General features: G+C 40.3%; 1 protein-coding gene across 4 annotated transcripts in view; it reads left to right on the plus strand.

The window, feature by feature from the left end:
* Positions 1-278: 278 nt before the first annotated feature.
* atrnl1a (attractin like 1a) overlaps positions 279-22,968 on the plus strand; it is a 293,068-nt gene continuing 270,378 nt past the window's right edge. For 3 of the 4 annotated variants that reach the window (XM_088086416.1, XM_088086417.1, XM_088086420.1), the window contains exon 1: positions 279-1,239. In XM_088086416.1, coding sequence (XP_087942542.1) covers positions 1,016-1,239 — 224 coding nt within the window. In that variant the 5' untranslated portion in view covers positions 279-1,015. Of the gene's footprint in view, positions 1,240-16,428; positions 16,732-22,968 lie in introns of those variants that run through there. The other variant, XM_088086419.1, reaches the window with a different exon arrangement.

Here is a 22,968-nt window from a genome sequence, read left to right on the forward strand (position 1 = left end):
TGAATTCAGAAAAATTTTGAATATTTGATATTTGTGATTAGGATAGATATTGGTTAAATAATGAACTCAATGAAAGCAGAAAATAATATTAATGTATAATATTTTTTAAAGCTTGATTTTGAAAGTGCATTTTGTGCGCAGAGCGATAGTGTGTATGATATTGGGCCATAAGGGTTAATCTATTTTGAGTCTTGAATCTTGAGTCTTGCTAAATGCTTTAAATGCAAACCGCCAATAGGAAAACGTAGTGACTCTGCTGCAGATGAGTGTCCCTGTCTTTGTCTCTGCTCGGTGCCTGCTGCTGCTGCTGCTGCATGCCTTCACCGTTTAAACGGAACTGTCCCTTTAACCGCGGGTCCGTACTGCTCATGCTCGGCTCTTTGTGCAGGAGTTTCCCCGTGACAAACCAGCTGTGGACCGGAGAGCGACAGCAGACGGAGCAGGAGAGAGAAGCGGCGCTCCGGGAGAGCTGCGGCTGTCGCATCCAGAGGACACGTCTTTTGTCTGGGAGCTCATCCAAAAAAACAACCGGGCAGCAAAGCAGCGCGCGGCGAGCCCCGGAGCTCCGTGGGTTTATTCCAGCTCGGAGATTTCGGTCTTTGACGTTGAGGCAGCATCATCCGGTCACCGTGTTTACATCGGAGCCTTGACCACAGTGGAAGTTATCTGGAGGACTTGTGTTGACGCGCTGCAAAACAGCGGATTTTGGGTTTGCGTCGCTCGGATGGCTCCGATTGGAATTTACAGCGTTTTTTGGCTCGAAACTGTTTCCATCAAAGTTTCATCTCTTTGTCCCGTCCCACAGCTCTCCCAAACACCTCTCGGCATGTCCTCATAGTGCGTAATTACTGTTTTCCGGAGCTCTTTTCCCCCGTTGGCGTCACAGGTACTTAAACCTGGATCGACACTTGATGCCAACAGATCACCTCACCGCGTAAAGGTGACAGATCGTTTTTTAAATCCGGGGCTGCAGCCTCTCAAACACACACACATACACACACACCCCGCGTCCATCATGGATGATATTGGAGGAATACAATTAAAGTCGTCCAAAAGGAGCGTGTTGAAAACATATCTGGGAGTATTTATGGTGCTTCATCTGGTGATTCACACGGAGGCTTCGTCTGCGTCCAAGTCCTGCGATAAAAGCTGTTTTTCGGGGAAGTGCATCAACGGGAGCTGCGTGTGTGACCACGGCTGGGTCGGAGATCAGTGCCAGCACTGCCAGGGCAGGTTCAGGTGAGTGCCACGTGCCTGTATGAGTCTAATCTTACCTGTTCGGCTGTTATTTGTGTCACTGTTGCGTTGAGCGAACTCGCAAACTGGCAAAAGGTGTTTAAAACACGTGCTGCCTCTAAACTGTGTGAACATCAGGATACATTTTTATCAATTTTGGCTTTGTATGAGTTCTCGTATCGCTACTTTTGGCGCCTGAGTGCTTTTATTCGAGGCAAACAACCTGTTTGACTGGACTCAGTGTGAATGATTAGCTGCTTTGGATGCTACCTGGCTCTGTCACTACCGGGTATGAGGGGTAATTAATGCCACTACAAAAACAAAGATCATGCATCTTGATGCTCTGCAGTCACTTTTTCTACTTGAAATTCCCTTGTTGACAATCAAATGAGAATTTAATCGAACATGTGAAATTAAATCATACCGAGCAACGTGCTTTAATTAAAAAAGTGGACAAAATATACTTAAAAGTCGTTCCAAAAAAAAAAAAATGCTAAAATGGTTTATTAAAAATTGCCCCAAATAGTTAAAGAAGAAAAAGAATTAAATTTTATTTTTAAAAATTGCCCAAAAAATTAAATATGCTCAAAATTGTTTATTCGAAATTGCCCAAAAATATTTAAACAAAAAAAAAAAAACATAAAAAAAGAAAAAAGAAAATATGATTTACAAACAGGCCCCAGGTATGAAGGGCATGTTTTCTGTAAAAATCACCAAACATTTTTAAATGAAGAAAAAAAATCACAAAAATTTTTTCAAGAAAAAAGGCTTTAAAAACAAAAAACAAAACATGGCTTCCAACCAAAACTGTTATTTAAAGTTATACACACCTTCTCTAAAGCCAAAATAAAAAAACAAGTCCCTCCCCATTGCTTAAAAAATATTTGACATGGCTCCCCCCTTTTTGCAACTCCTCCTCCCATCTAATAGATATTGAACAGTCCCTAAATTGTATTTAAATGTCAGTTGTAATCCTGTTCTGAATTCATTTTTTCCTAAAATAATATATATATATTTAAAAGATACTTTATAGTAATGAAGAAGAAACTAATTTAGAGCTTTGATGGCTGTTTTAGAGAACGTATGGTTTTTAAAATTTGCCTCAGAGTCATGGAAATGCACTGTTAAAAATGTGCATGAACGCTGAATTACTCAAGCGGACTTTTTTTGCACACATGCGTAGGTCATGCTTCTGCACTGACACACTGTAAATACATGCAGGAGAGTGCAGGTTCAGCTGGTTCAACTCAGTGAGCGCAAAACGCTTTTCTAAATATGACAACATGTAATTTTAATGCTCAGACAGCAGATTGGTCACTGCTGTCTGCTGCTCAGAGTGACTGCCACTCTCACTGCCACTTTAGGGGACTACACACGCGCTTAAAAAGCCTGCTGCTGCCGCTGCTGTCGAGCAGCTTCTCTTTAAAAATAAATCAGCATTCAGAAATGGCATGACAGATATCTCCCCTCTGAAATTTCCTGAGCTGTTTTAGGCTGAGATACGAGAAAGTTTTTGATCAAAGTCCATGATGCAGGTGCGGTTTCAGGGATTCATAACTGCACACGGCAGTGATGAGTGACTGCAGACAGTTTGTCCTATTTAACCCTTAGAGACTGTTTGGTGCATTTTTTGTGCTTTTCATTCTTCAGTGTTTTGATGATTTTGGCTGCGTTCATGCATATGGCATACATTTTGGCAAGAAGTATTTTTTTAATCTTGGAATTTCGAGCTCAGCCCCTACAAAAAATCTAAAATACACTGTGAAAAAAAAAAAATTAAATTCATCATTTTGTATGTAGTAAAAAAAAATCTGGCATTTAAAGGGTTAAAGTTTAGAAAATGAATGAACATTTAATATTTATGATTAGGACTGATGTTGGATTAAAAAAACTCAGTGAAAGTAAAAAAAAATCTTATTAATATATAATATTTTTTGGTAGCTTGATTTTGAAATGTGCATTTTGTGTGCAGAGTGTGAATATTACAATAACATATTAAAATCAGTGTTGCTCCTTATCATTGATATATCCTAGGCTGTGATAATAAAATAAATCTACTTAACATGTAAAATAATGACAATAATTCTTTTTTTGTGCATGTTTTTTTTCCAATCTAAAAACATAGTGGCATCATGACAAAAATCTAGCATTTAAAGGGATACATGCTTAAAATTCATCAATATTTGATATTTGTGGTAAGGACTGATGACTCAATGAAAGTAGAAAATAATATTAACGTATAATATTTTTCAAAGCTTGATTTTGAAAAACATATTTTGAGTGTGTGTAATGTTAAAAGGCGCCTTTAGGGTTAATTTTGATGCTGTGTTTATTTGTTGTTATGACAAAGATGGAAGCATTTGTCCTTTTTATTTAATCCCAGTTAGAGACAGTATTCAGACACTCAGAATAATCTCTCTGTGGTATCATGTTGGCCTGAAGATGAGATGGTAGTTTTTGAGCTTCGACCAGCAGCTCTGCAGCTCTGTTCGTTGGTCTGTCTACAAAAATTTCCCAAACTTTTGGCTTTCGCTTACAGGTTTCGACCTGTGGAGCTGAAATTTGGCAAGAAGGTCAAGTATGTGTTTGTGTTCATACGAATTGGCTAAAAGTTGGCGAGGTAATGGAAGAAATCTGTCACAAAAACACCAAGAACTTTATTCACAGAGTTGTTCAAAACTATGTGGAAAGATTGTTCCTGAGCCAAAGGATGGCTGATTAACTGTTAACAGTTAATTGGCAAAAAGAGGGTGTGGAAGTGGAAGCAGCTTATAACAAAAAGGTGCATAACTTCGAAACAGACTCTCATAACATGACCAAATATTGTAAAAAGACATGAACACCCAGGTAGACGTTTACGTGATGCCTTTCGAGGAGTGTGCGAACAGCAGCTGTGTATCTCGCTCTGTGAATCCATCACTACATTGGTTCAAAAAACTGTGCTCACCCTAAAGGAACTTCGACTTTCTTTCTATGAGGCTGAAATTCGCCATGAAAATTAAGACTACATCCACATTTCTCTGTTTTAAATTTAAGATCTTAAGACAAAGACGATCCCCGTCCATATGAGCATTTTAGCACCATTCACCTTAAAACGAACATTATATGACCATTCAGATACACTATGCATGTATGACGCGATGTAAACAGGAAGCATTGCTCGAGTGGACTGAACGCGAGAACTGTTGCAGATCGCTGCAATAATAGTTTGCCTGTTGTGCATGTAAGCAGTGGTGGCAGTCTCTCTCTTTCTCTCTCTGTCTCTATTTCGTTAATGTCATTACTGTAACTTAACTGTTATTTACGACATCTGTTGCACGTCTGTCCATCCTGAAGGAGGGATCCATCCTCAGAGGCTGTTTTGGGGAGTTTTTCCTTAGTTGATGTGAGGGTTTAAGAACAGAGGGATGTTGTACGCTGTCAAGCTGTAAAGCAAACTGTGATAATGGGCTTTATAAATAAAACTGACTTGACTTCACTTGCATAAAAAAATGGAGAATTGCACCTTAAAACAGCTGCTAGCACAAAAACAAGGTCAGCAATGCCTGTAATTCGTTATCCATGTCAAAATAACAGCGGGTAGTCGAGGCCTGTAGATATATGCAGGCTAATGTAGCATGTTTTTTCCGGAAAATGGTCAGACGTCAGATTATATGATGTTTTCCATGGTCATGACTGTTCGAGGTGTTTTTATGGGTATGAGCTGTTTGTGTAATTGTATGTCTAATTTGTGTGAACTTCTTGAGTAGAGCTGTCTGAGGATTCAAAATGACATTCAGTGTACACTGACAGTTAAGTTATATCGTGTGGTGTTGCATCGTATCGTATTGCATCGTATCGTATCGTATCGTATCGTATCGTATTGTATTGTATCGTATGCTATCGCATCGCATCTTATCTTTTCACATCATATCGTATGATTTTGCTGCCATGAAGGTATTAAAACAAAAACACAAACAGCTTTACAAAGCACACACAAGAAGGGTGTGTATTTGACTAAAAACATTTTACAAAAGAAATGGTTGTAAGTTACTGAAGATATTTATATGAAATATACTGCATGTAGAACCTCCCCCTTTTTCATCCTTAGAGCAGCTCAAATGATCAGCTCCCCCTCCCTTCTTTCTCTGTGGCATGAATCGCCCCTCATACCCCCAGATAGGATGACATTACCTTTTTCACAATCACCTGCAGCCTTATCTGCACAAGTAAGGACAGAAAGATGGCAGGACTTCAGTCTGGTGCTTTCTCTCTTGAGAATCGCATCGATTTCTCAGTCAATGTGACTGTTGTGAGAGCAGGTGAGCAGAGCGGGCTGAAGGCTGGACAACAGAAAAACAACACAACAGGGACGAGCTTTTCTTCTTGTGGCGAGTTATTGTCTGTTACTACTGAGTGTGAGACTGAAATTCTGCACAGTTCTTTGACAAAAGGTTGAAAAGCTGTTTAACAGTTTCACCAAACTCATTGGACGCTGTAAATTTTATTTTTTGCAGAAAACTGTCTTGAGCTTCATCAGGTCATTTCTGTTATACAGAATACTGTTGACTGTGCATGACAAAGACATTAAGACAAAACTGTGGAAAAAGGGAAAACCTCTAAAATATTGCATACAGAGAAAATATTTCTTTAATTTTACTGTGTTTATCCAACAGGTAGATTCTTTTTTCATTCACTTTATCAAGTTAACATGAAATCTGATGGAGAGCTCGGTGTGGTTCAGCACGTTCCCATTCAGAGCTCATCTAACTTCGCCACTTTACAGTGCGTTTGGCGTAAGATCCCGATGCCAAAGTCACCTTTAGTGTCTGCATGATACGCTGCTGGATGGCATCAGCAGAGAAAATGTCGAGACAGAACTGGTCGTTGTCTTATTATACGCCGCTAGATAGCTGGATGGCACCAGCCACAGCAGCACGATACCCGGACAGGCGGCTTCAGACGAGAACACAGCCGGACAGAACCTCTCGCCTTCGTTATGATACACTGCTGGACTGCGTCAGGTTGAAACGCTGCCGGTAAGGGCGGACAGGAAGGAGGGCAAGCCCCCGGGACGTGTGCCAGGCTCTGATGCAAATCTTACATTGTCGCCAAAAGTGGAATTAGACCGTCTGGGTCGGTCACGTGATGCCCAGAAAGACTTTTCCCCATTGACTTACATCAGGAAAGAGACATCTGTAAATCAATGGATAATTTTTTGTTAGCGCTAAAACCCTGTGAAATGACTCATCTGACCAGCTAGATTTAAGTCGTCCGGTTCGTTAACATTCAGAAAGTATAAAAGAGCCACGATACATTTTTTAGACTATCATTCAAGCAGGTGAAGCGCTTGGGATAAGAATGTGTTTGCATAAGGTGTCGCCCGGCAGCGTATCATACAAAAAGGTGCCTTTTTTGGGTTGAGAATGAAAACAGGCCTCTTTAACCCTTACATGACCACCATTGCAATTATATGACCATCCTGACTTGGTGTCAAGAACATTTTTTTTTTTTTTTAAATGTAGGTTTTATTGTTTTCAATAAGTTAAATACACAATAAACACAGAAAGTGTCAGAGAGATGGAAAAACACTGATGCAGTCCGGATGTCCATCTTCACTCGGGGGTAAGACCCCAGTTTTAAACATGGAATCATACGTTTCTCATCCATACTGAATGAACATGTCTTTTTCCAACAGAATTTCCATTAAGATAGCATCATGCATGTGAAAATAGCTTATAAAGGCTCTGGAATAGCAATTGACCTTCTGTGCAGTTCAAGGTGTCCTGTCTGCAGTTTTACACACTAGTTTTTGTAATGATTGTGGCCTGGGGGGCAGTTTTTTTAAATCTAACTCAGTTTATGCTCCATAATTTGGGTACGGATGGAGTGCTAAACATTAGTGGTACGACATGTATCCAATGAAAGCTCTGTGTGTGTGTGTGTGTGTGTGTGTGTGTGTGTGTGTGTGTGTGTGTGTGTGTGTGTGTGTGTTCTGTCGTTTCTATTCATTTCACGAAACCATGCCTTTGTATGAAGCTCGCTTTATCGTCCTGTAATCCAACAGAAAAACATCTATTGGAGGTTGTTTTCGGGATTGTGAACCAGATGAATCTGCTTGTCAGCAACCAATATTGTAGAAACACCGCTGTCCAAATATACTTGTGTTATCGAAAGGCTTCACGGTCCTTGTGGCTACATCAGCTGTATCTGTAGTGAGGAGAGAGACTGGAGAGCAGTGGAGCAGAGAGAAGGACCTGCGCTTCAATATCACTGCTGGGCCCTGAAAACACTCAATACTGGAGGCTCAGTGGTCACTGGATTGCAGTCTGAATGGGCTGAACACACACACACACACACACACACACACACACACACACACACACACACACACACACACACACACACACACACTGCTGTGTGTCATATCCACACAGACAGATCCAATAAAGGAGAAATAGGGAGTAGATTCTGTTTGTCTATTGATTTTGAGGAATTGGTGCTCGCTGTGGTTTTATTGGTCCGCAGTCTCACCCTTTTGTTTTCCGATGGCGTTGTCTTCTTTCTCTTTGTTTATTCTCTGCTGCTCTTGCTTTCTTTGTCCACACCAGACAACGTCTTGCTTGTTCCCACATATAAAGGCACACAAGTCACACTGGCGCAGAAAAACACACCAAGAGATCAGTCTCAACTCTCCAGATATGAAGAATTAGGTGTTAAGATAATGAGTGGTCAGCGTCCCAAACACTCTGGACTATAACATGTACTTATTTTGTAAATTCATATATTCTTGCACACTCCTTTTCTTTCCTTATTTCCCTTCTCTATTACCACTCCTGTCTTTGTATTTCTGGGGCATTTGAAAGACTTTCACAGTAGCGGTTTATGCGACAAAACTACTTGGGAATGGTTTAGAAAAAAGATCATGTTCTGGGTTGAAAAAGTTTGTTTTGTGACATGACGTAAATATGCCATTTGAGTGATGTAATGTTACAGTAAAACATTACTGATTTTTGTTGTGACGCGTGACATAAACTGCGGTCTCCTGAGTGAAAGTCTTATTTTGCTTGACCCATGCACCTCTTGTACCTCCAGCTTTTCTCGTACTTTCTCCCATTTTTTACCACATCAGTAGCTCTCAGTGTTGGGTATTGCTATGGCTCGGTTAACATTGGAGTAAGTTTAAAAATACTCAGCAGCTTTAGATAGTGACTTAAAGAATACAACCGGCAGAGAGTTTCCTCCAAAGGATGGCAGATATATTGAGGAGCTCAGAGTAGAGCTGCTGCTCCTCTGTTTCGAAAAGGGCCAGTTGAGGTGGTTCAGGCAGGAACCCAAACTCCTCAGGGGTCCCCAGGAGGGTCTGGAAAGTGTTACTGGGGAGAAGGACATCTGGAGTACCTCGCTCAGCCTGCTGGTTGCACAGCATGGGTGGATGGACTTTGAGTCTTTGGCTGTTTATGATGATGTTTGTTTGAAAGTTGTTGGTCAAGTCCAACAAGTTTGGATGTTTTCTTATCTGCTGTCTCTACAGTCTAGTTCATATAACTCACCTGTTAAAATACTATAATGCTCATTTTATGGCCACTGGGAGGCGGAGGAAAGCCAATAAGACACAATAAACCCATTTCCCTGAGTATTCAGCAATTTTTTACTTTTTCAGTCATTCTGTGCCACTTCTCAAATTCAGACGTTTTTTCGGGTTTCAGCAGCAGTTTGAGCTGATCAGATTGATGGGTGAAAGAGCGCAGAGTGAGTGAATGTGCACTTTTAACAGTTAAATCTCACTTTCACTGCACCAGGCGCTCAGACGTGGTCAGAGTTTTTTGTTTGTTGCGGCGTCATGACAAAAACCTGGCATTTATTGATTGATGTTGGTTAAAAAAACTAACTCAATGGAAGTATAAAATGATATTAATGTTTATATTTTTTAAAGCTTGATTTTGAAAAGCACTTTTTGTGCATAAAATGATACGAGTGTGTAAAATTAAAGCAGGCCGTGAAGGGTTAAGGCAGGAATTCCACTATAAGAACATTTTTGGCTTCACACACATTCGTGAGTCTCTTTGAGTCAGAAGCTCGCTGTCGACTGCAGACAGACACTGACAGGTAGAAGCTTTTCACCTGAACAAACCCGTTACCTGTTTGTCCTCGATTAACCTCGGGGCGATGAGGAGGCAGCGAAACAGCCGTGGACCGATGTGACCGTGCGCCTGGCACTTTCAGCATCAAACTGTCTAATGCGGCACATCAAAGTGAATCTATTTGCCTAAGGTTTCCTAGCATGAAGCACTGCATTAATCTCACTTTGTCTCCTGCATGCTAAGTGCAGGCAGCCAGAAACACCGGAGGCCACGGCGAAACGAACTGATCAAACATTCGGAGTCATTATCTCCCAACAGAGATGCAGCAGGAGGTTCTGGAAAAAGCATGTTGATGGCGCTAATTGATAGAAGAAAGAAACAAATAAATAAAAAAACTAAAAATCTGGTCTCTTTGGTTGCTGACTCGCTTTTGTAAATCCATCGCTCAGTGTGCAGAAGCCGCAGCGGAGGTTTCTGCCTCTCAGACAGCTGGAGCCGAGTAAGCTGTATTTATCACACTGGAGCCTGATAAATGGGCTGAGGCGACTCCGAGTTCAGACAACGAGGGGATTTAGAAACGTGCCACCTCTTCAAGTCAGTCAGAGGAGTCACTGGCATGAAACTAAGACTCCACCTGTTCACTCTTTAGAAGAAAAACAAAAAAAACACTATTTTTATTTCCAAAATGGGATTACAGTTTTGGATTAAGCCCCTCCACTACATGTCTGATTTAATCTGTCTACTAATACAGTCAGTGCAGTTTAGATGTTATGGTGCCACCAAAATCCTATTACGTGACGTTGGAGCCCATTACGGTCCCCCGTCGGCTCTCTGTATCGTCTGTATGCAGCAGCAGTACGAATGTCGTGAACCATCGTCCCTGTTGGTTCAGGAACTGGAATAATTTCAAACTGTTTTAAAAAACAAAATTAACTTTAATTTAAAGTTTCAAATAAATTAATCTCTTATTTTCCCTTACAGAAGCTTATTATAGTGATTTAGCTAAATTCATCAGGTGGTGGAGAATCGAACCCAAATTTTGATTGAGTGAGCGTCTTGGAGAGTAAACTTTTCAAATGCTCTTTATTTGATGGCACCACAGGGCTTTTTATTAAGAAATATATACTGGATATACCTGTGATGCATGCTGACAATATAGACAATTTTTCAGACTTGAGTCACAAATTTGATGAATTTAGACTTGACTTGACAAAATCAAAACAGACCTGTAACGGACTTGGACTTGAAGGCCAGTGACTTGTGAATTCACTTGGACTTGAGCCTATTGATTAAAAAAAACTTGATACATACTGTAAAGGGCATAACTCTTGGCACTTTCTTGTGGGTATAATTAGGGCTGGGTGATTATGGAAAAATGTCTTATCGCGATAATTTTTTTCATATCAGTCAATATCGATATATATCACGATAAGTAAGTAACGACTTTGTTGTGATCTCTGCAGATTTACTTGTTGTTCTGCTTGTTGTTGGAAGGAATCAAACATCAGATATCAGTTTATTCTTTCAGCATAACCGAGCTGGAAACTCAAACCGCGTCCAGCGTGTCCTCTCATCATGTCCCCATCACACACACACGGAGCAGAAGGAGGGAGGGGGGAGACGGCGGCTGCTTACACCAGCGGAGAATAAGAGCGGAGCGGACATTCAGAGATACTGGTGGAGACACTGGAGCGGACATTCGGAGACACTGGCAGAGACACAGGAGGACAATGAGAGCGGAGCTGACGCTAGTGGAGACAATGTCGGACAATGAGAGTAGAGCGGACATTTGGAGACACCAGCAGAGACGCCGGCAAAGACACCGGCGGAGAATTGCTGAGATGTGTTCCATGGACATTCTATCAACTAGATCTCATAGCTGTTTCAGTCGAGGAAAAGTTATATTGCGATTGAAATGGTTATCGTTTTGTCGCCCAGGTATAATCACATTGGACTGAATTCAAAATGACGGAAATAAGACAATTGTGTATTCTGGATGCCCTTGACTTTCAATCGCCTTTGAATCTTTAATACTGTATTTTTGCCATTTTCCTTGATTTGATGGTTATAATTAGCATTTTTCTAATTGTTATAGTACAACAACCCAGTAGGAAGAGGCATATAAAATCTATAAATATAATGTTTCCCGGGTTTGCAGAAAACATATAATTCAAACATTTTTCTCAGGTGACTGAGCTGCATCTTTTACAGCATACCATTGTGCCATTATTTTGGGGAATCATTTCTTTTTATATTTAATTTTCTAGAAAAACATGTGAATGCAGGATAAATCAGTTTATTCCTGAATGGCACGACACAATATTGTGAACAGACTGAACCCAAGTTTGCACAGAACTTTTGCAGAAAAGCTTTTAAATTTGCCGCCCCCTCTGGTTGGAATAACTTACAGAAGGACTTAAACTTTCTGAGCTGATCACTATGAGGGAATTTAAGTCACTTTAAAAGGGTTGAGAAAATAGCACTATTGGTCAATGTGACTGCTACTCCAATTATAACTGAAATTTGATGATTGCACTTTTCACATCTTAACTGGAGATTGTGCTCGCTCTGTATTGCGTGATAGTTGTATTTGTCTGTCTGTATTTATTGTTGTAACCTTGTTTTAAGCTGCTCCTTTGGCCAGGTCACTCTTGGAAAAGAGACTTTAAATCTCAATGAGTCTTTTACCTGGTTAAATAAAGGATATATATATAAAACCTGCAGGAGGCCAATGTCTCTGACAAACACAAATAATGACAAGAAAAAAAAGCCTGTGGTGAAGATCCAGGCACTGACACCAACAGGACATTCTCCTAAAAACATGAAAAGCGCGCTCGTTATATTTACAGTAAATGACAGATATGCAGAGATACAGACGCTCGGTGATCTGAATATGAGGCCCGCCGGCTCTGCGATGCCTGAAGGTAGAGAAAGAGAGAGAGGGAAGCCGTTCAAGGACAAAGCAACCACATGAGTGTTATAGTGAGAGACAGGCCGAGTGGAGACAGAACAGAGTGCTTTTCTGACATCAGAGTCATCATCTGCGGACGCAGGCTTCAGCCGTGTGTGTGTGTGTGTGTGTGTGTGTGTGTGTGTGTGTGTGTGTGTGTGTGTGTGTGTGTGTGTGTGTGTGTGTGTGTGTGATTATGTGTTTAAGCCTCAGGCAGTGTGCAGTGATGATGACACAGCTCGTGAACTGAAGTTGCCACCGCACTGCTGAGTTGTAATGTGTGTGTGTGTGTGTGTGTGTGTGTGTGTGTGTGTGTGTGAGAGAGAGAGAAAGAGAGAAAGCATGTGAGTGTTTGGGAGGGGAGGAGCATCGGACGGCCATCTGTCCAGTGTGTTAATCCTGCTATGATGAGAGCGAAAGCAAGGGCACGGCGCACACACACTCACAGTTGGGATTGGTGGGTGTATTACATGAATCATAACCCCCCGTGTGTGTTTCTGCCCCGAGGCCGCAGCGGCTTCAGAGCGATGCTGAAGGTCTGTTCTTATGACATCATCATCATGGGACGGCGAACCCCGCTGACTCTGTCTGTAACTGCATTAAAAAAAGTCTTCAAGGGAAAATTGTGTGTTTATTCTTATCCACTGAGCGTTTTTAAAGCTTATGAAACGTGGCCAGAATACTTTTGTCACTATGTAGTGCTGAAGGAGTTGTACTATTAACAGAAAACTAATTGGCATTATCAATTATTGACCAATTATCATTAACCCTTAGGAACTGTTTGGTGCATCTTACACACTTTTTATTTTTTGATCATTTTGGTTGTGTCCATGCATTTGGCATAACGCTCAGCTCCTTCAATAAATCTAAAATACACTGTGGAAACTAAATTGTTACATTAATACTGTTTCACCAATTAGGAAGTGGATCCAAAATGGACCTGATTATTAGAATCTAACCCAAATTTTGATTGACTGAGTGTCTTGGAGAATAAAGTGTTCAAATGTTCTTTATTTGATGGGACCACAGGGCTTTTTATTAAGAAATATATACTGGATATAACTGTGGTGCACGCTGAAAATATAGCCGATTAGTCAGACTTGAGTCACAAATTCGATGTTTTTTGACTTGACTTGACAAAATCAAAAGAGACTTGCAATTGGACTTGGACTTTAAGGCCAGTAAATCTTGAATTCACTTGGACTTGAGCGTTGCATACAAAAAATGCTTAATTGAGGCCCATTCAAACTCCAATTTTTGACCCCACAGCTATCAAAGCATAAAAACATGCACTGTATTATTTCTGGGTGTCATTCAGGGCTTGAATGGTCGGCCATCAGTCAGTGTCGGTCTGTTGGTGCGTGTCAGAGACAGTCGAGCATGTTTGTGAATGAAATCAAGTCTGGGATTTGTTGGACCCTCCTGCCTGCCCCATAGGGACCTTGGTGCTCCTCATATCATGTTGTTTCCAGCAGCGTTTCAACCTGACGCAGTCCAACGGCGTATCATGTGGACATGAAAGGTGACTTTCTGCATCAGGATCTTATGCCGAGCAAAAGCAGCAGTATTTGACAACTTCAGAATGAGAACAGACTGGCTCAGTAAGGAGAAAGGAAACAAATGTGAGGAAAGTAAACAAATAGCTAAAGTCTACTGGCAAACCAGCATCTGGAGTCTCTCCTGTCAGTCCTCCAGTTTCCCCTTCTGAACTTTGAATACTGACTGTCACCATCTGCTGGTTCAGATCGTTATTTCCTCTAACACGGGTGCATAACATATTTGCTAGTTGGCTGCTGGATGTAGTCTTTATGGTGTGTTCAAGTGCAACATTTTGGCCGAGACAAAAGCCAAATACTCAAACCTTGCAAGAATGAGCACTGACAAATAGCTGCACACCTGTATTCAAGTTTTCACCTGCAAATTCACTGTATAAACCCTCTAATTAATCCATAACACACGACTTTGAGTTTCAAAACAAAAGCCATACAAACGTTGTTTGTTTTTTTTTTTGCCAAAGGGGTTTTATTTTGGTGAGCAAACACACAGACAATATTGAATTTGCATGAAACATTTTGTGTGTGTGTGTGTGTGTGCAGGCTTCTGTCCATCTGTGAGCTTCAACCAAACAGTGAGTGAGACTTTCTCAGCAGCAACCACAGAAAACAAATGTGCAAGCTTTATTAGGCTTGTCTCGATGTCGATGTGTGTATTTGTGTGTGTGTGTGTGTGTGTGTGTGTGTGTGTGTGTGTGTGTGTGGGTGTGGTCAGGTTTTGGATTGCTGACTGTGTGTAGATGATCCTCTGGATCTCTGCTGAGGCTGGAGTTATTTTCCTGGCGGGGGAGCGTCTCTTTGGATTCCTCTCTGTTTCTTTCACTCTTCCTCTTTTCATCTCTTCATCTGTACGCACTTCATGCCTCTCTGTCTGTCCCAGCAGATGCACACACACACACACACACACACTCTTCCTGCAATCCACCCAGAAACAGTCGTAGTCCCCTTTCGCTTCCAAACTGTGTTTTCTCACAAATGATTTCATCTCTAAAGTATGTGCTGGCTGTGCTTCCATGTGTGTTCGGTGTTTTTTTTTTTTCTTCTTATGTGTGTGTTTGTGTCTTTTTGTGTGTTTTTCTGCACATTGTGGGTGGGTGTGTTTACATCGAGTGCAGGGCCTGGATTATTTGTGTTCATGTCTGGTTGTTTGCCCATGTTCTCATGTAACTCTCAGTGCTCTTTGATTTTCTTTTTTTATACGTCTGATGTGATGTTCAGACCACTCGCTCAGGCAGGGAGAGTGTGTGTGTGTGTGTGTGTGTGTGTGTGTGTGTGCGCGTGTGCGTGTGTGAGAGAAGGAGAATAGAGAGCCGTAAACAGATACGCATGTACCTGCCGAACACACACACACTGTGCCTGAGGGCTCGCAGTCATTTTGTCATGTCCTGTCACTTTGTGCCAGGTGGCGTGGTCAGAGCTGCATGTTGGTTACAGCTGCGCTCAGAATCACCTGAGGCTGTTATTGTGCTTGGCAGATTTTTTCACATGTGGGGTTTTTTTTTTGGCATTTGAAAGAACAGACATAAAAGAGACCACCCTTTGTATGAATAAAACACAATAACAATTTATCGGTAATGTGTTTGATATCCAGATAAAATCAAAATTTGGTTTTTACACTCTCTCATTTACACTCCACACGTGTGTAAGCCTGAAAAGACATTTCATTGTTGTTTTTTTCTTTAACCCTTTGAAACCTGGATCAACATCACTTTTTTTTGCTGCATTCACAAGTATTTAAACCACCAAGACGGGAAGCAAACACCAGCATGAAAATATTCAAAGAAATATGGGAGAAATTGATTAAATATATAACATAAAAAAACGTCTTTTTTTCTTAGTTTAATTTCTTTCTTTCAATCATTTTTAATGATGTCGAGAACACAGAAAACACACAGAGAGAACGAACAACAACAGGCCAAAGACCATTAAAACAGTTACATTCAAAAGCAGAGTAATTGGCAATCAATCAGTGTCAATTATTCTCAGTCTGAGTTTCTTAAAATATGAATATTTTAATACAACTCTCCCAACTTAAGTTATCCTGTATCTCTATTTATCAATGAATTTTGAACTTTTCTCATGATTTGTCAACTGAATGATTTATGAATTCTCCTGAATTATTATGCACATTTATTTATTTTTATAGTAAATTTTAGATTTTTTTTTCTTTGTCATATGTGTATATAGTGAACTTGACAACTTCGAAATGAGAACGGCCTGGTAGAACCTTTGCTGTTGGTATGGCAAGGATTCATTTAAGAAGTTGTGATTATATTTTTGATTGCTGTGATTATATTTTTATCTATGTTTCTATTACTATTTTATATTTGATTCATCTTGTATGTTTTGTCTTTTTTGTGTGGACCCCAGGAAGAATAGTTGTTGCTACGGTAACTACTAATGGGGATCCAATGTAAATAAATAATAGAAGTACAAATAAGAAGTATAAATCTGCCATCGAGCTGCATCAGTGTATCGATTAAATAAGCAAGAATCACGTAACATCGATGCAAAGTGTAAACATCGATCCATATCATCCTCTTTCAGGCGCGCCCTTATTTTGAAATGCTGTGTCAACGTCACACAGTGTCCGGCAGATGATGACGTCATGGCGAGCAGCCGCGAGAAAGCGACTTCGCTATAATACATCCATGACTATAATACATCCATCAGAGACACATGAGGAGGATAAACTACTATTATTTACTTGGGAATAAATCATTGGTGTGGAAATGCGAGTCAACAGACGGCGCGCGTGATATGTAAACAAAAGCCGTACTGAGGAAACAGGAAGTACCTGCCGGACCTCTTCACTGAATTCTTGCTAACGTTACGTTAGCTGCTCCGTTTCAACAATGTTGACTGAAAAACGAGCATGTAGACTGAGAGTCGTCAGTTCTGTCGGGAGGTGCGGGGACGTAAACCAGCGGTGAGTAAGAGAAAGCATAAATAATATTAAACTGGTTAAGTTATGAGCAGAGGAAAAGTCCGCTAGCCGCTAAGCTAATTCGTGTAATGTTAAATGCCATAGGCTTATGCTAATAACATTAGCATGTTGTTTTGTCTTTGCTCCTTGATAGTTACTATTGAGTTTTATACTGCAGTGAAAAGATGTGTTGTTAATCAACGTTTTGAGGATGTTGGGAGAAGTTTTTCGTCAAGTCAGATAGCCCTGAAGGATAAAGATCATGGTTTGAATTAAAATGAAAACATATTTTCCAGAAAGTGTTTTCAAAAAGAATAATGTTTTTATTTTGTTTTTCTGTCCAAAAGCAAAGAAAGGGGTGGCAGTTTCTTCTGTAACCGACTGTGTTAAATGAGCAGATAATATTGGCCCAGAATCGGATCGAAATCGGTAGACTTTGTAATATCGGGAAATATCGTATCATTGTCTAAAGTAACAATATAATACCGTATTGTGATGAGACCAGTGATTTACACAACTATTATACATGCATGTGCATCAGGTTTGAAAGATGCACCAGAAATGTTATTAGAGTATCTGAACTTTTCAGCAGCTCCTCTGTGAACTCTGTCTAATCTCTGTGAGCTTTGACATTTATGGTATCTGTCATGATAATTTTGATTTGACTGCATTTAATTTTCTAACGTTTGTTTTTGTGCTTTATGGTGGAACGTGATCATGTGAGAGCCGTGATGTATGAGACGGCATGTGCTGGAGTGTATTCAGGGTTTAGCAAGCCTGCGTTGGGTGTGGTGCAGGGATTTTGTGTGTGTCTGTGTGTGTGTATGTGCTTCATAGTACAGGAAACCATCCCATAATATGACTGAGAGGCTGACAACATGGGATTGTGATTTCCGTCGGCATGGCAACGCTTCGCAGCCCCGTAATGCACAATAGTGTTTTAATGCAGACCACATGTGATGGGGCGCACCATAGGGGCGGACACACACATAGAAATGCACACACACACATATAGAAACACACACACACACCTCCGCCGGCTGTAGGACACAGTGTATAATCAGCCTGTGGCCGGGCCGGGCTGGGTACAAACGCTGTAATAATACAGCGGCCTGTTGTCAGACTGTAATAAAGGCTCTATTTCTGCACACACACACACACACACACACGTCAGTGGAGATGTATGTATTGTCGAGCTGCGTCAGAGCGCAGGAGACAGAATAGCTCCCATCTCGCAGTGAAAAATAGTGCTCGTGTTGATTGAGCGGCTTCATCAACTTGGGTTCAAACAGCAGGATTCATGTTTCTGGAACAAAACCGAACTCTGTGAAAGTTTTTGCCTCCTATCAGAGGAATAATCTGCTTTTTGATTTATTATCTACAGCTGAATCCCTCCTTTCATTTTTTACATCCATATTAAAGTTAATATTTCATTTTATATCAGAAAGAATGATGCACATTTCCATTTTATGTGATTTATATCAGTGGTGGAAAAAGTATTCGGATCCTTAAGTAAAATTAGAAGCTTGGACACAAATATATCTAAATTTTTTTTTTTGCTTATTTTTGTTTTACTTTCCCCTGTATTTTTTTTTTATGTTTGTTCATTATTTTGTGCTAATTTTCAAGTAATTTCTTTGGCTTTTTTACTTTACTCTTGTAGATTTTGGGGTCATTTTAAGTTGCTCAATACCTTCTTTCTATGTTTTTGAAAGAAATCAAGCCAGTTTGTCCAGGATCCAAAGGGTTAAAACTCTCATGAATTCATGACTGAAACATATCCATAAAAAACAGAGAAAAGTCGACACACTTCAGCTCCACTTGCAGTTTTATTGAGTTACTCACAATAAATAAAAGCTGGAAGGGAAGCTGAAGTGTGTCGACTTTTCTCTGATTTTCTGCTTTTAACGTTGCTCTCAACGTCTTATGGATGTGTGCATTTTCTACCTTTTTTTGCTTGAAATATATCCACATAAACTGTCTCTGAGACAGTTACAGGTGCTCTGTAGCTTGGCAGAAGTCCCGCTCAGGTGTCATAGTCTCCGAGGTCAGGTGCGGCGTTATAATCTGAAGCTATGTGAATCACGATCCTCCGTGTTACATTTTTCCAGCCTCCCCAGGTTAAGAGACCTCGGGGCAGCGGTGAATAGACCGACTCATAAAGTCCATTAACCTTTGGAGCGCGGAGAGTCATTAGGGGGACCTGGACTCTCAGGTCGGAGCCCGGGGACTGACGAGGTTCTGCTGAGGAACCCGAGGAACACGCGGCTCTGTTTGCTCAAACATGAGAGGATGAATATTTGAATATGACTTTCACATCCCACAGAGGCAGATGGGAGAAGCAAAGTCACCTCATGTGTATGGATGTTCACATCGATATGCAGCCCGCTGCGTGTTTTATGTCCTCCTTTCATCCCTTTTTTCATGTCCTTTCCCTCCTTCCTGTCCTGTCATCTTTTCTTTGATCCTTTCCTTTTTTTTATCATCCTCTTTTCTTTCTTTTTCCTCCACTCTCACGTCTTCCCCTTTTACTTTTTTCCTTCTCTTCTCATCTCTTTTGTCTCCTTTTCCTCCACATTTTTCATTCCCTTTCTTTTCTCCTTTTTCTTTTCTCCTTGTCTTTTATTTTCTTTTTCTTCAAGCTTCATTATTCTTCTCCTTTTTTCTCCTCTCCCTCCTTCTTTGACCTCTTTTTATGTCACCTCTTTTGTTTTTATGTTTCTGTACTGGTGATAGCTGAGGCTGGAGGCGTTAGGTTTTTGGGTTGCCCATCTGCCCGTCACTCCGTCCTTCTGTCCCTCCGTCCCTCCGTCCCTCCGTCCCTCCGTCCCTCCGTCCCTCTGTCTATATGTACATCTGCCCATCCGTCCATTTTTGCGAACGCGATATCTCAAGAAAACATCGAGGGAATTTGGTCAAATTTGGCATCAACATTCACTTGGACTCAATGATGAACTGAATAAAATTTGGTTTTGAAGGTCAAAGGTCACAGTGACCTTGCATTCGTCTCATTGTCGTGAAAGCAGCACCTAAAGATGGCCTCGAGGGAGTTTCCTTAAATTTGGCACAGAAATCCATTAGGGCTGGGCGTTATGGCTTTAAAATAATATCACGATATTTTAAGACATATTGTGATACACGATAGGTATCTCGATATTTTGAAACTAAAATCCAAAAATCTTAAATGAACTACAGTTACAGAAAAAATAGCTACTGACATAAAATAAAGTCACATAAACTACTGTTATAATAAAGTTTAATAAAATACTGGTATAATGTTTCTGAATTTTCATACCCAAACCACGTCTCTTTGAGCTCAAACTCCTCATTTTGAGAACGCCGGTCGATGTCGGCGCCTTGTGCTGAATCCCCACGTTCAGTATCGCTTTCCAGCTCCTCCATGTTTGTTTGTTTTGGTGTCGTACATTGTGTAGACCGCTGCATGCACAGACGCAAAGCGTTATAAGATGACGTAAACGAGCCCTAATGTCTACTTCAACTCAAGAATGAACTGATTAGAATTTGGGGGAATGATTAAGTTTTGACATTTTATAGCCAAAAAGGTCGAAGTCCAGCTTCACTGTGACGTAATAATGTTCTGTAAAAGCTCTTTTCTGTCCATTATTTAACATCATAACTCAGGAACAGAAGGGGAGACATTTGGTCGGATACAGAATTAGTGACACTAATCTTAAAACTGGAAAATGTGTGTGAAGCATGTTTTATGCAGACTTGACAGCATACAGCTGTGTGGCATTAATTCAAGTTTCTGCCTCCTCTTTTCATGTTTTTCTCTGATTTTTTTTATCCCTTTCTTCTCTTACATTTTCTTTATTATTTTGTTTCTTTCCCCTTCTTCTCCTCCTTTTTTCCTGCTGGTTTTCTCCTTTTGAGTCGCCTTCGTTCTATTTAAATGTGCCATGTTCCTATTAGCTTTGGTTTGACCTTATTTGAGGTACAGGATCCATATGATGTGTGTGTGTGTGTGTGTGTGTGTGTGTGTGAGAGAGAGAGAGAGAGAGAGAGAAATTGGGGAGGCTGGCGATGAATGATGCGCTGGTGTGAAAGCCATTGGACCATGACTATACTGTAGGTGATAGAGACCTAGTAACATCAATCAAACTCTCTCTCTCTCTCTCTCTCTCAGACACACACACACACACACACACACACACCCTCACTGCTCTTGTTATTCCCAGCAGAAGGGCTTTTTCTTGATTTTTAATAAAGGATATCTGCAGAGAAGGTCAAGGTTATTCAATTGTTGGTCATTCATCTCCTCTTTTTGCTCTCCCCTGACGCTCACACACACACACACACACACACACACACACACACACACACACAGATCTCTCAATCTTCACTATTGGCCCCGGCTCGGGGACCCCTTCACCTTGCGTGTGTGTGTGTGTGTGTGTGCATGCTCGTCGGTGTGAACAATGCAGCCGTCATCTCTGGGTTGTCTGGTTATCCATCAGCGGCGTTATGTAGTCGTGCTGCTATCTGCTGCGTGTTTCGCCCACTGCGAGAGTTTTGCTCTGCGTTCAAGAGGTGTCACCGATAATATCACTTACTGTTTTATCAGACGACTGTTTGAACTTAATACAAACATAAACGGTGTGGAAATTGGAAACTGGATGTACTGCCAGGGGGGAGATAAACCCAGCGCTGTGCATGTGAAATAATGTATGTTGCTTTTTTATAAAGGCGACAGAGTCAGTATATGAAACTCAGAGGTTGCTGTAGAGAACACAGTTAATCTGTTTCCTCCGGGGATGTGGGCTAGAGATTTATGAAAACTACAGATTATAGAAACACACTGAATTATATGACCAAATATTTGAAATTTTATCTGCCTCTTTGTTCTAATCATTGTTTGCCAGACAGTAAGTAAGAAAATCACAGGGGCATTTATGATAATGCATTTTTCTAAAACTACAAACCTCCATTTGTCTGGACAAAGATTTTTTAACCCTTTAAAAAAGGACCTCCCACAGTCATTGTTTGCGTGATTCTGTTTAAATAGATGTCTGTCTGCTGGAAATCTATTGAATAAATCAAAAACAATGCGTACAAAGAGCGTGTTTGTTGAAAGATTTTGTGTTCAGCTGAGACACAGACGGGCTCTCCTGTTAAATTGTGAATTAATAAACAGACGCTAATTTTAATTCAGTACATGTATTAAGTTTGAGGAGTTGTTAATATTGAAGTGGGGTAAAGTGAACGTCCTGCCACAGTGGGATTTGAACTAAAGTTCATGTTTTTTCTGTGGTAACATCAATACAGCAGAGTGAAAACTGCAGAGCTGCTCCAACAGTGTCTTTCTACTAGAAACCTAAAAAGACCTTTTTTTTCCATCGTCCTCATCCAAGTGTCATTTGTTGCCCTCTGTCCCAAAACTAAAAGTAAAAAGGTAAAATGAGACATAGTTTTACATTATGATGGTCATCTTTCTTAGTTGATACTTGGCAGGTTTCCATTACAGATTTGTGCAAAATGTAAGCGATATTTTCAAAATGTCGATAAAACACAATTATGAGATGACTGTGTTTCCACTGAGTGATGCTCTGCGACTTCTCCGCTCGTGATAACATCCCAGTAACCATGGTGACGGATGTTCAAAACATTAGCAGCTTTATTTCTATTGCAGCCACCGCACTAGCCGTCATTATTTACAATCCAAGGCGACGTAGGCGTGCTATGCGAGCGTCTGCTTTTTGATTTACTGAGTTTTAAGTACTTGTTGATTCAAAGTGGAGGACTTTGTTTGAGCCCTTTGGGCCTCTTTCCTCTCCTGCACAGTTAACTTTATAAGTATTTTTTAAGTAAGTATCTTTTTAAGTATTTGATATAGAAATGTGAAGGCTGATTGATGATAAAACCACATTTAACCCTTTAAACCCTTATTAATTATTATTAATTAACTTGAATTCTTAAAAAAAGTGAAGAAATCAGTGAGCAACTCAAGAAGAAGTGACTTTAAACTTAAAAAAGTATGGAAAAATTTACTTGTAATTTTGTAGCAAAATGGAAAGTAAAAAAAAGGAAATTTGCCTGAAAATTAGCAGAAAATAAATGAAAATAAAAACAAAAAGGAAAGTTTGACCTGAAAAAAAAAAGCCTGATCAAAATAATAATTCTGTAAGATAATTTTAAATATCTAATATTTATAAAAAATGTTTAATAGCCTTTTTGTCTCAGATAAAATCTACTAATTTCTTGCAGTTTGTGGGACTTTTC

The sequence above is a fragment of the Plectropomus leopardus genome, chromosome 13 (genome assembly GCF_026936395.1).
Source record: "Plectropomus leopardus strain MGB_pleo_1.0 chromosome 13, ASM2693639v1, whole genome shotgun sequence".
In the NCBI taxonomy this organism is placed as follows: domain Eukaryota; kingdom Metazoa; phylum Chordata; class Actinopteri; order Perciformes; family Serranidae; genus Plectropomus; species Plectropomus leopardus.